At 45.6% G+C, this 14,355-nt stretch overlaps 1 protein-coding gene across 1 annotated transcript in view; it reads left to right on the forward strand.

Annotated features, from left to right (window-relative positions):
• The window catches only part of LOC100356848 (programmed cell death 1 ligand 2), a 67,113-nt gene that overhangs the window by 23,784 nt on the left and 28,974 nt on the right, over positions 1-14,355 (forward strand). The window contains 2 exon segments of the mRNA XM_051858232.2: positions 10,197-10,382; positions 10,385-10,506. Coding sequence (XP_051714192.2) covers positions 10,197-10,382; positions 10,385-10,506 — 308 coding nt within the window.

Raw genomic sequence — 14,355 nt, forward strand, 5'->3', positions numbered from 1 at the left:
TCCCAGATCTTAACCAGGATGCCAGCCCCCAAAGGTCTATGAGTTCTGACAAATGTATAGTCACATAACCACCACCACAAACAAAATCCAGAGCAGCCCCATCACTTGCTAAGCAAAACAAATTCTCTCCAAACTCTTCAACCTGGAAACCCACAGATCATTTCTCTGTCCTTATAGCTTTAACTTTTCCAGAAAGTTACAGAAATAGGATCATTCACTATCTCCTCTTTTCTATCTGGTTTCTTTCACATAGCATAATGTACTGAGATCCATCCTTACTTTTATATGTGTCAATAGTTCACTCCTTTTTGTTGTTGAGTGGTTTTGCATTTGATACATATGTTACATTTTGCTTGTCCATTCCCCAGCTAGAGGAAATTTGAATTGTCTTCTATTTTTTGGTGATAATAAAGTGGCTATAAACATTGGCATATAAGTTTTTGTGTGAACATACATTTTCATAGGAGTAGGATTGTTAGATCATGTGGTAATTATATTTAAACTTATAGGAAATTGCCAAATTTGCATCCCCACCAGCTATATATGAGCATTTCAGTTGTTCCTCATCCTTGCTAGCATTTGGTATTGATGTTATTTTCTCATTTTACATCATTCTAATAGGTGTGTAGAATTAGCTCTTTATTTAATTTGCATTTTTCTAATGACTAACAATGTCAAGCATATTGTGTGTTTGTTGGCTACCCATTTTTTTAGGTGACATGTGTATCCTATTCATTTAACCATTTTCTTTTCTTTTTTTTTTTTAAAGATTTATTTTATTTAGTTGAGAGGCAGAGAGAAGATCTTTCATCTGCTGTCTAACTCCTCAAAAGGCCACAACAGATAGGGATAGGACTGGAGCAAGATGAAGCCATGAGCCTGGAATTCCTTCCGGGCCTCTCATGTGGGTGGCAGGGGCCTAAGTACTGGGACCATGCTCCGCTGCTTTCCAGACACATTACCAGGGAGCTGGACTGGAAGTAGAGCAGCGGGACTCGATCCATTGCTCAAATGCATGCAGGAGTCACAGGCAGTGGCTTAACTCACTGCACCACAACGCTGGCCTCTCATTTGACCATTTCTAATTGGGTTGTTTATTTCTTACTATGAGATTGTAAAGATTCTTTTTTTTTTTAAGATTTATTTTATTTATTTGAAAGAATTACACACACACACACACACACACAGGTCTTCAATCTGCTGGTTTTCTCCCCAAATGGCCACAACAGCCAGAGCTGAGCCAACCTGAAGCCAGGAACCAGTAGCTTCTTCTGGGTCTCTCACGTGAGTACAGGGGCCCAAGGACTTGGGCCATCCTCTGCTGCTTTCCCAGACACATTAGCAGAAAGCTGGATTGGAAGTGGAGCAGCCAGGACTGGAACCAGTGACCATATGGAATACCAGTGCTGCAAGCCTGGGCTTTATCCTATTGTGCCATAGTGTCAGCCCCATGAGAGTTCTTTAAATATTCCAGTTATAAGTCTTTTATCAGATATGGGATTTGTAAATATTTTCTCCCAGTTTATGGCTTGTCTTTATGTTCTTTTAACAGCATTTGTTTTTAAAGATTTATTTATTTACTTGAAAGAATTACAGGGCCAGCACCGTGGCTCACTAGGCTAATCCTCCGCCTTGCGGTGCTGGCACACTGGGTTCTAGTCCCGGTCGGGGCACCGGATTCTGTCCCGGTTGCCCCTCTTCCAGGCCAGCTCTGCTGTGGCCCAGGAGTGCAGTGGAGGATGGCCCAAGTCCTTGGGCCCTGCACCCAATGGGAGACCAGGAGGAAGCACCTGGCTCCTGGCTTCAGATCAGCACAGCGCGCCAGCCACAATGCGCCAGCCATAGAGGCCACTTGGGCGGGGTGAACCAACAGAGAAGGAAGACCTTTCTTTCTGTCTCTCTCTCTCACAGTCTAACTCTGCCTGTCAAAAATAAATAAATAAATAAAAGTTAGGCTTACAGAGAGGGAGAGACAGAGAGAGATCTTCATCCACTGGTTCAGTCCCCAAATGACCACAGTAGACAGGTCTGGGGCAGGCTGAGGCCATCATTCACTGCTTTCTGAGGTGCCTTATTAGAAAGCTGGATTGGAAATGGAGCATCTAGGACTAGAACTGGCATTCCAATTCAGAGAGCCACCGTGGCAAAAAGAGGTTTAACCTACTGTGCCACAATGCAGGCCCCTAGGTTTATTATCTATTTTGAATTATTACTCATATGGGGTATGAAATATAGGTTGGGATTAATTTAATTTTTGCATATGGATGCCCAGTTGATCTGGCCTCATTTGTTGAGACATCTGTCTTTCCTCCATAGAATTGGCCTTGAACCTTTGTCAAAAATCAATTGATCATATTTGTATGGGTCTCCTTCTGTAATATTTTGTTCTATTAATCTATCTGCATATTCTTCTGCCAGTATCACACTCCCTTGATTACTTAGCATGATAGTTGCTTTTAATCTTATATTTTATTTGTTTATTTTTTAATTTGACAGAGTTAGGAGTGAGAGAGAGAGACAGAAAGGTCTTCCTTCCGTTGGTTCACCCCCCAAATGGCCGCCACGGCTGGAGCTATGTAGATCTGAAGCCAGGAGCCAGGTGCCTCCTCCTGGTCTCCCATGAGGGTGCAGGGGCCCAAGCACTTGGGCCATCCTCCACTGTCCTTCTGGGCCACAGCAGAGAGCTGGACTGGAAAAGGAGCAACCGGGACTAGAACCCCGTGCCCATATGGGATGCTGGCGCCGCAGGTGGAGGATTAACCAAGTGAGCCACAGCACTGGCCCCTTAATCTTATATTTGCATTTCAAAACCTAAGAACATCTTGTAACCTATATATATTTAAGGACAAATATTTGTTTTTTCACCACGTCATGTCTTGGAAGAAGAAACAACTACAATCCTCCCTCCCTCCCTTCCTCCCTCCATCTCTCCTTCCCTCCTCCTCCTTTCTTTCTTTCTTTTATTTGAAAGGCAGAGTTACAGAGAGGCAGAGAGAGAGAGAGAACGAGAGAGAGAGAGAGAGAGAGAGAGAGAGAGAAAGGTCTTCGATCGCTGGTTCATTCCCTAAATGGCCACAAGATGCACCAATCCGAAGCCAGGAGCCAGGAGCTTCTTCCAGGTCTCCCATGCAGGCGCAGAGGCCCAAGCACTTGGGCCATCCTCCACTGCCTTCCTGGGCCACAGCAGAGAGCTGGATCAGCAGTGGGGCAGCTGGGACTTAAACCAGAGCCCATATGGGATGCAGGCGCTGCAGGCAGTGGCTTTACCTGCTATGCCACAGTGTTGGCCCCAGTCATCTTTTGTTGGTGCTTCTTTCTCATCCCTGAAAGGTGGATGAAAACCAGACGGTGCATAACCGCGGTGATGCCTGGGGCAGAAGCCACTCTTTACATCTTTCTATTTGGCCTACAGCCAACTGCAAAGCTATTTTTGCTGACTGCTGAGACATAGAAAGGAGAAGAATCAGGTTGGAGAAAGGGTTTCTTTTTTTTTTTTTAAGATTTATTTATGTGAAAAGCAGAATTATTGGGAGGGCGGGGGATAGAGAGAGAATCTTCCAGGGGCTGGCGCTGTGGTGCAGTGGGTTATAGCCCTGGCCTTAAGTGCCAGCATCCCATATGGGTGCCAGTTCTAGTCCCAGCTGCTCCTCTTCCCATCCAGCTCTCTGCTATGGCCTGGGATAGCAGTAAAGGATGGCCCAAGTGCTTGGCCCCTGCACCCACGTGGGAGTCCCAGAGGAAGCTCCTGGCTCCTGGCTCCTGGCTTCAGATCAGCGCAGCTCCAGCCGTTACAGCCATCTGGGGAGTGAACCAGCAGATAGACCTTTCTCTCTGTCTTTACCTCTCTCTGTAACTCTTTCAAATAAATAAAATCTTTCAAAAAAAAATAAGAGAGAATCTTCCACCTGCTGGTTCACTCCCCAAGTGGCCTCAATGGCTGGAGCTAGACCAAGTCTGAAGCCAGGAGCCAGGAGCTTCTTCTGGGTCTCCCATGTGGGTGCAGGGTCCCAAAGACCTGGGCCATCTTCAGCTGCTTTTCCAAGTGCATTAGCAAGGAAGTGAATTGGAAGTGGAGCAGCTGGAACTTGAACAACACCCATATGGGATGCCAGTGTTGCAGGTAGCAGTTTAAACCACTACACCACAGTGCCAGCCCCAAGAAAGGGTTGCTAAGGTAGGAGAGGTCTCCATGCAGTGCCCCTGCACAGAGCAGTACACAAGTCAGGTGCAAAGGGCAGGAATTTGTTCTAAATTGAGAATTTCAAAGTTTTCTCTGAAAACTGTATAAAGCCATACGGACCCCCCACCTTTCAGGTACATTCTGTGAGAAGTCTGAAAAAAAATTTTAAGGTTCTGTTGTAAAATGGAAAAAAAGTGTAAAATTAGTTTAAAGAGGAAGCTATCTTGGGAGGTAATGCAAATGATTTGTTTTGTGTTTCCTGGAGATGTGACAGGTGCTGACTCCTATTGATGCCTGATTGCAAGTAAAATGCCAAGTTCCCCCAAGAATTTTCAAAAGAGTCCAGCCTTATTCAAGTTGGCTGCTTTAATGTGCCGAAAAGACTTGTATTTATGGATTTTTCATGCTTTTGCCAAATCTGTTGCCCTTTAGTGTGTGTAAAGGCTGGGACTGAATAGCAGAGCCTGCATTGTCTGCTTAACTTCATACTCATGGAAACTTCCCAGTTTTCCCTTTTGTCTGGTAACTTCAGAATTTCAGTGCTAGTGAGGCTTCATTTAATAAACATGTGGCACATGAAACGGAAACCAAAACATCGCTTCCTTAGCGTAATGCTAACTAGCATATGCATTTATGGATGGAGGGTGCACATTCCAGGGGAGATGTTGTCCTATCTGTAGAGTCCCTAGGTGCACAGGCGTGAGTGTGCATTGAGCGTACGGAGATGAATGTGAGTACCAGTTCCATGGCTCCCACTCTCTGACCTTCAATAAGTTGTGTCACTTCTGAAAGGCTGTTTTCCTCTCTGTAAGCTGGAGGTGGTAACTCCTACCTTACAGAGTTGGGAACATCAAATGAGAGGATAATGTGAGGGTTCCTTCAGTGGTGACTGGCTCATGGTATTTAAGAAATTCTAGTAGTTACTCTACCTCCCAATGAGAGTCCAAATGCAGACCAGTGTTATAACTTTGCCTCTCAAACATTAAAGTGCGAACGAATCACCTTGATCTTGTTCAAATGCAGATCCTGATTCCCTAGGTCAGGCCTCAGACTCTGCATTTCTAGTGAGCTCCCCGGTTAAGGGTTGAGGCCAATACTGAAAAGGGATTTGCAAGTGCAGGTGTTTTATTATCTCATTTGTGCTTCTCAATTCTGTTTGTATGTTGGAAGCTTCCGGGAAAACTGTTTTCAAAAACTGATGCTGGTCCTATCCCCACTAGGCCCCCAAAATTTAGTTTTCAAAAAACAAAAATAGGGTTTGGGCATTAAAAGGATCTGTGATGATTTGGATATGGTTTTTCCTTAGAGGTTCATGTGCTAGAGACTCTCAGACAAAAGCAGACTGGTGGTTTTTGCCCATAATTTGTATTTTTTTTTTTCATTTTATTTGAAAGGAAGAGAGTCAGATAGTGAGAAAAAGAGAACTCCCATCCTCTGGTTCACTCCCCAAATGCCTGCAGCAGCTGAGGCTGGGCCAAGACAAAACTGGGAGCCCAGAACTCACTCTAGGCCTCCAACGTGGATGGTAGGGACCCAAGTACTTGAGGAGTCACCTGCTGCCTCCCCAGGTGCACATTAGCAGGCAGCAAGAATCAGAAGTCGATCCAGGACCAATATCTATGCACTCAGATATGGCACGCGGGCATCCCAAGGGGTATCTTAACTGTTTCGCCAAATACTCACAAGGCCACCTCATGCACTTGCCATTTCTGCAAGCAGCCAGTTCCCTTTAGCTTCCCCAGGATGCTGTACAATTCCTGTTACCAGAATAATGAGCCTCTCTGCAAAATAACCAGTGGCAAATATTTTGCTATAGCAACACTAAGCAGACTTTCAGCCCCCCAAGTGATTTCAAGGTCAGCCAAGGTTGAGGTCTCTTGCCTAGTGATTCTAACATGCAGCTGTGTTTGAGAGAAACCTCTTAACAGAATTTTTTACAAAAGTGTTTTGATTGCCTCTGTAATTTACAAAAAGTAAGAATGTTTTAGGATTTCAAAAATACATTGCATTTCCTAGACTTTTCATTTTATATGGAAGTAATCAGGCTCAAAGCTTTGCATGTTTTAGAAGCTTTCATTGGGGGCAAAAGTAGACCAGAAAATAATCTATCTGCAGGTTATTCTGAGTTCCTTAGACATATGATTCGTATTTGCTGATTGCTCGTTTCTGTTGTGAATATTTTAAAGAGTTACCAGCCTGATAGGTAGCATACTTTATTCTACAATTCCCACCACGAACAGTGCAGAGTGTAGAAGCAAGAAGTAAACAAACCTTAATCAAAGGCTTGTGCAGTAAAGAGGGGAGTTTTGATGTATTCTAAGGGGAGTTCCAGAGGAAGTTACAGGCGTTCTCTCTCTCACGAGAAGAAAGCATCATGTGGTAAATAATTTTGCTAAGTAAATTCAATCCAGTCTACACCCGAAGTCTACCTAATTCTTGCTGTACTCAAACACAGCAGCCAACCTTCTTTGAAAGCCCTATGTCCCTCTGTTTCCTGTTTCATCAAGTGTAATAAAGAAGAATTATGAAAAGAATAAGAGTAGAAGTAAATTTCTGAACCTGGCACGTAGAAGGCAGTTAATACATTTTTGATGAAATAATAAATATTTCTTCCAGAGAAGGGTGGACTTGATATTAAGAGGCTCTCTTCATTGTAAGGCGCTGAAGTCTAGAGGTTGTCCCCATCAGAAAAGGACTCACCCCGAAACTCCCATTGTGAACACTATGGCACCATTGTCTGAGACCTGGTTATTATAAATGTGCATAGAACCCACAAACTGGAATCCTGCAGGACATTCTGAAGCACAAGATCCCTTTTCACAAGTGTTTTCTCAAGGTCTTCTCAGTATGGCCCAGGGATGCAGCTGTGATAAGCATTGTTGTCCACAGGGACACTCACCTTACAGCCCTGCCTCTGGCCCTGTGCTGCTGGGCACATGTGAATTCCCCTCTGTACCATGGATCTCTGTACAAAAACACATTAATGTTCTAGCTGGAATTAAAACAGGGGCAGGAGGCAGGCTGTGGACTTGTCATTTTGAACAGAGTGCAGGTTGGTGCGGATCACGGTCAAGTGCGCTGTGTGGCCATGAAGAAGGCCCATTCACAGGATCTCTAGCAAGGGGCAGCTTGGTGAGAAGTGAATACAGTCAGGAGCATCCTTTCTTGTTCCCTCTTTCTCTTTGTGAATTACTTACCAGACCTCAACTGGAACTTACTGTGTGCTAGGTACCAGGATTATCAAAGCTAAGCCTTGCAGGAGAGTGGGAAGAAAACTCCTATCAGCAGAGAATTTCAATGTGAATTATTAGAGCAGCAGGAAACCCAGAAGTAACTTACACTGGGAAGTTTGGTCAAAGAATGAACGGCCCTGGTGAGTCAGATACTCTGGCTAACAAGGAATGGCCAAGTATTCCATATACAGATTTCTACTTCGCCAAAACCCAAACATGATCTGAAAGAAAGGGACTCATTTGTGGTGTGCCTGCCAGTTCAGCCCCCAGAACACCACACGTAGCACCTCGTCCACTTCTGACCCCAGTACTGAGAGGGAGATTGAAAATCACTTACCTGAGGAAGAGGCTGACTCAGAGCTGAAGTGATGGCTCTGGGCCAAGGGGTTCCTGATCCTAACACAGCCAATATTGGAGCCCAGGTGCTCTGTCATTAAAGTCTGTGCTTTTCTCCCATTGTATTTTATAATGAAATAACCTGAAAATAGCTAATGCTTACAATGTATGATTGACTGCTGAACATATGATTTGATTGAATAAATGAAGCAAGCTCTGCTGAGTTTAATTATATCTGTGATGGCTCAGGAACTAGTTCAAAATCTTCTTACACCTCCCTTGTAATGAATATCTTTCATTAATGATGGATGCAGCAACATTTTATAGTTCCTCATGCTTCATTCATAGAAACACTAGCTTCCCTAGTTTTGCCATGTATGGTCACTGCTTTATGCTCTTATGTTTTTACAGAATTATTTAAATCAACCAGGTTTTATTTTTTAACAAAAAAAGGTGCCCTTTGGTAGGTGGGAAACTAGTATTATTTGTACTGGTAGAGAGAGAATGGCAACAAAACTAAATGCCATGGAACTAAAGCCATGTTATTAGATTCTACTTAGACATTATCATCTGCCTGGCAACTTCCTGTTTAATTAAAAGGGAAAATATCAGTTTCAGATGTAGGGGTTCTGATCAAAATTTATATGTCATTGAAGAATTGAAATAGACTTGAACAAGGCTTACATTTCTCTTTAATTCAGCTCCAATTAGGCTTTCATTCTGCCCCACCTAAAGTCATCTCCCACACTTCTTGCAGTGTGTGCCTCATGTTTTGGGAATTACTCTTAGAGTAGAAACTACAGATTTAAAGTCAAACATCTGATTGACTCTGGATTTTAACTTTAACTGTATGTTAAATTTTAATTTTAACTGTATGTCCTGGAGAAAACTTCTCTTGGCAAATTGGAAAACTGTAACGATAACACATGTTTCCTAATCGGGTTTTCAAGATCAAATGATAAAGTTACACAGTGCTTAGCACAGTGATGGCGCAGGGTAGGTAGGCATTAAATATTCATTCCACTTTCCCTTTCCTCTTACTGAGAGAAAATAGGAGGTATCCACGGTGGGTTTACCTATATGGGGGCTCACATCTTTTGGGACTTAGAAATGCCTGTAATAGCAAAGTATTCACCCTGACTTGTGCAGTCTTGGCTGAGTTACTTTCTATGCTTCACTTTCATTTTCTTAAAAGTAGCAGCGTTGCCTACCTTGTTGACTTTCTGGAAAGAGACATTTCTGTGTTAGCAGAATGCCTCACATATGGTGAAAGCCTGACAGGTGGTAGTTGTTATTTCTTAATGGTAAGAACATTTTTCAGTCCCTCTTAACAGTTTCTTTGTTTATATTTTATTTATTTGAAAAGCAGAATGAGAGAGAAAGAGAGAGGGAGAGATCTGGCTGCTGGTACACTTCCCAAATGCCCACAACATCTAGGGCTAGTCTAGATCAAAACCAGGAACCAGAAACTCTGTCTGTGTCTCCCACGTGGGTGGTAAGGACCCAGGTATGTGAGCTGCCTCCCAGGGTGCATTAGCAGAAAGCAGGATTGGAAGCTCAGGTGGGAGTGGATCCCAGGCACTCCACTATGGGATGCAGGCAATCCCAGCAGCGACTTAACCCACTGAGCCATGATGCCCCCTCAGTTATTATTTCTACTGGCTAGGGAGAGTGATGTTGGACAGAGAAAATATCTAAGTTTATCCCTCTGGATAAAAGAAAATGAGTCCAGGGGCCAGCGCTGCGGCATAGCAGGTGGAGCCACCGCCTGCAGTACCAGCATCCCATGTGGGCACCGGTTCAAGTCCTGGCTGCTCCACTTCCCATCCAGCTCTCTGCTGTGGCCTGGGAAAGCAATGGGAGATGGTCCAAGTCCTCAGAGCCCTGCATCCACGTGGGAGACCCAGAAGAAGCTCCTGGCTTCGGATTGACACATCTCCGGCCGTTGTGGCCATCTGGGGAGTGAACCAGTGGATGGAAGATCTCTCTCTCTCTCTCTGCCTCTGCCTCTCTGTGACTCTGCCTTTCAAATAAATATTTTTGCGAAAAGAAAATGAGTCTGGATGATAGGATGTGAGGACGTTTTGCCCAATGGTCTGGGAACATAGTGATAGGGAAGTCACAAGGAGAAACTGTTGTCATGTGAGGAATGACTGGCAGTGACCCCAGGATGAAGGCGAGGAGGCAGAGATACTACTGACAACCATGCCTCCATCAGAAGCTCTGGCCAGGGCACTCTGGGAGGAGCGGAGGGCGGTCAGCTGCATGGGTGGGGCTCGCTGAGGAGAGAGGAGCCCCTCCTCCAGCTCAGTCTGGATGGCGCAGAGGACCGAAAGGGTTGCAGGGGAATCCCCAGATCTTGGCAGAAGATGGGGGTGCAAGAGTCCCACCTCCCTCCCTGTAAGAATAAGGTAGACAGTGGCAAAAATGTCTTATTTTCTTTTCAGCTTTATTCACAGTGACAGCCCCTAAGGAACTATACAGGGTAGACCGCAGCAGCCATGTGGCCCTGGAGCGTGATTTTGACACTGGAGATCACGTGGTACTTGAAGCAATAAAAGCCAGTTGCAAAAGGTGGAAAATGAGACTGTCCTCCAGCAGGGAAAGAGCTACTTTGTTGGAGGAGCAGCTGCCCCGGGGAAGGCGCTGTTCCACATCCCCCAAGTCCAAGTCCAAATGAAGGGTGACGGGCAGTATCGCTGCCTCATTGTTTGCAGCATCTCCTGATACTACAGGTACCTGACTCTGAAAGTCAAGGTGAGTGGTTTCAGGGTCTGGAATCTATAGAGGCATCTCCCTAGCAGAGGACCTGCTTTAGCTGCAGGTAACAGAACCCTTTGAGGGGCCCGCACTATGGCGCAGTGGGTTAACACCCTGGCCTGAAGCCATCCCATATGGGCACTGGTTCTAGTCTCGGTTGCTCCACTTCCCATCCAGCTCTCTGCTATGGCCCGAGAAAGCAGTAGAAGATGGCCCAAGTCCTTGGGCCCCCGCACCCGGCTTCAGATCGGCACAGCTCCAGACGTTGAAGCCAACTGGGGAGTGAACCAGTGGATAGAAGACCTCTCTCTCTCTCTCTCTCTGCCTCTCCTCTCTCTACGTAACTCTGACTTTCAAGTAAAATAAATAAATCTTTAAAAAAAAAAGATATAGATGGACATATCGGGGTATTTGGCTAATGTAATGCATATGTAAATTACAGACTGATATCCAATAACACTGCCAAAAAAAATAAAAATAACCCATTGAAGGTAGCTCAAAAAACTGAAAGGATGGTTTTAAGGAGATAGAGGTGTTTCAGAAAAAAAAACAAAAGCGCCTGCTCAGCAATGATTTTTTTCTCTTTTTTGACAGAGTTAGAGACAGAGAGGTCTCCGTTGGTTCACCCCACAAATGGCAGCTGTGGCCGGCGCGCTGTGCTGATCCGAAGCCAGGAGCCAGGTGCCTCCTCCTGGTCTCCCATGGGGTGTAGGGCCCAAGCACTTGGGCCATCCTCCACTGCACTCCCAGGCCACAGCAGAGAGCTGGACTGGAAGAGGGGCAACCGGGACAGAATCCAGGGCCCCAACTGGGACTAGAACCCAGTGTGCTGGCGCTGCAGGCAGAGGGTTAGCCTAGTGAGCCATGGTGCCGGCCCTCAGCAATGATTTTTAAAAGAAGATTTATTTCACTTATTAGAAAGGCAAAGTGATATACAAAAATGGAGAGACAAAGAAAGAAAGATCTTCATCCACTGGCTCACTCCCCCAAATGGGTACAACAGCCAGGTCTGGGCCAGGCGGAAGCCAGGAGTCAGGAACTCCATCCAGGTCTTCCATGGAGGTGACAGGGCCCCAAGTACTTGGGCCATCTTCCCCGGTGCATTAGCAGAAAGTTGGATTAGAAGGACAGCGGCTGAGTCTCAAACTGGCACTCTGATATGGGATGCCGGCATCATAGGCAGCAACTTGACCACCACAACACCAGCTCTATTAATAATTTTTGATATCTGAGTATAAAGTAGCTGAAATAAGGATCAGTAGGAATTAGAACTGCAGAAATTAGGCTGAAGGAAGACAGGAAAATGTGTCCCAGAAAGGTGGGGTTACCAAAGGTAAACTGCCAAATTCACAATTCTTCCATGGAATATTTGCAAGTTGACCATTGGGCTACTCTTTTCAGTAGTTTATTCCTCTAGTCCAGAGTTGCTACTTTTTAGAGCACTGACCACTTTTTAAAGATTTATTTATTTATTGGAAAGGCAGAGCAACAGAGAGAGAAAGAGGGAGAGCTTGCATTTACTGGCTCACTCCCCATATAACTACAATAGCCTGGGCTGGACCAGGCTGAAGCCAAGAGCCAGAGACTCCATCTGTGTCTCCCACATGAGGTGGGTCCCTATGCACTTGGGCCCTCTGTTGCTGCCTCCCCAGGTGCATTAGCGCGAAGGTGGATCAGAAGCAGAGTAGCCAGGACTTGAAGTAGCTCTCTCATATGGGATGCAGGCATCACACGTGGCAGCTTAACCCTAGTTCAGAGTTTTTTTTAAGCCATCACCAGCCATAGTTGTTTAAAATATCATTTTAGTGAACAGTAACAAGGTGGATGGGTTTCCCCTCCAAAAAAAAAAAAAGTGAGTGAATAGAAATAGAAGAAATAGATCAGAGAGCATACACAGTAGGACTGGGTGATGTTTGGTAAACTCTTGTTTTAGGGGAGTATGTGTGTATGTATGTTGGGTTATAGTGTAAAATTTTTTCTTACTCTGAGTCATACTAAATTTAAAAACTTTGGCAAACACTGTTGCTGAAGTCCAAGCACCATCTATTGCAGACGAAGCAGCTGTGGTCCAGAAAAGTAGAGCCTGGTTAACTCCATAGCTGCCACATTCCTCTTGGTTCAGGGTTTCTCTACCTCAACACAAACCAAGAACCTATGTCCCAAGAGAACCTCCCCACACTGGTTTGTTCTGGGAAGGAGTGTTTCATTGGCGTGTGCCTCCCGGGCTTCAGTGAACATTCTGTTCCACTGGGCCAGTGTATCCCGACCCCTCCCTCCCAGTCGCACTCACTAGACCTCAGGATGCATTCTGCCTCCTGGAGGGTCAGTGGATTGAGACCCCAAAGACCGCTCACGTTGGCAGCAATGATGTGACTACGATTTGGTACAAGGAAGGACAAACTAGAAGAAGTGCAAAGGCGAATACTTTTTAACCTGTGTCGCTGGGTGTGTGGTTTTGTTCTTTATAACCTCATGTTTTTCTTATTTGTAAAAGGAAGACAGTAGTAGCACCTACTACATTGGATTGTTGAAAACATTAAAAAAAGGAAATCAGCATTCAGAACTGAACATGGTGCCTGGCATATAGTAGATATCTAGAGATTGGGTTTTAAGGTTTTTAATTATTCCAGGGACAGTGACCACCTCACTCCTCAACCACCAATGAGTCACCAGGAAAACTTTTAGCCTAGATGTCACTGTTTCCTTTTTCTCTCTCTCTCTCTTTAAGATTATTTATTCATTTGAAAGTCAGATGGGGCCAGCACTGTGGCACAGTGAGTTAACGCCATGGCCTGAAGCACTGGCATCCCATATGGGCGCTGGTTCTAGTCCCGGCTTGTCCACTTCCTATCCAGCTCTGCTATGGCCTGGGAAAGCAGTAGAAGATGGCCCGGGTCCTTGGGCCCCTGCACCCGCATGGGAGAACCAGCTCCTGGTTCCTGGCTTCGGATCGGTGCAGTTCTGGCCATTGCGGCCAATTGGGGAGTGAACCAGCAGATGGAAGACCTCTCTCTCTCTGCCTCTCCTCTCTCTGTGTAACTCTGACTTTCAAATAAATAAATAAATCTTAAAAAAAAAGTCAGAGTTACACAGAGAAAGACAGAGAGGCAGAGAGAGAGAGAGAGAGAGACAGAAAGAAAGGTCTTCTGTCCGTTGGTCCACTCCACAACGGCCACAATGGCTGGAGCTGCACTGATCCGAAACCAGGAGCCAGGTGCTTCTTCCCGGTCTCCCATGTGGGTGCAGGGGCCCAAGGACTTGGACCATCTTCTACTGCTTTCCCAGGCCATAGCAGAGAGCTGGATCAGAAGAGGAGCAGCTGGGTCTCAAACCAGCACCCATATGGGATGCCGGCACTGCAGGTGGTGGTTTTACCCACTATGCCACAGTGCTGGCCCCTGCTTTCTGTTTTTATTACATTTTCTACATCCAGGTATCAGCTGGCAGGAACTCTAGGACATTGAAGTTAGCCCAATTCATGTGAGGAAAGAAGGCTGCATTTTCTCAGGATCCCCTCATGTCCTTGAGTTTCTACCACCCTAAGTCACCAGCCCCTTGTCAGCTGATGTCTAGTTGAACACTGCCCTGGGGACCAGCCGCCCTGCTCTTCCCCACTCCTTCCTGGGAAGGCCCCTGCCCGCTTTCTCACCTACGCCAGGGATTTCTCAGGTGTGGGGCAATGTGTTCCTTAAAGCAGTGGTCAGCAACCTGGGGAGAATGGGGGTCCCAAAGACTTTCCAAGGTGTGGGTGAGCACACGCAGTTTCAGGAAGTGAGTTTTAGATCCTCCCCTTCCCCAAGTTCTTTTCCCCAAAACTGATGAGCCTGAGAATGTGCCTGCCAGGCA

Source organism: Oryctolagus cuniculus, chromosome 1, assembly GCF_964237555.1.
Source record: "Oryctolagus cuniculus chromosome 1, mOryCun1.1, whole genome shotgun sequence".
Taxonomy (NCBI): Eukaryota; Metazoa; Chordata; class Mammalia; order Lagomorpha; family Leporidae; genus Oryctolagus; species Oryctolagus cuniculus.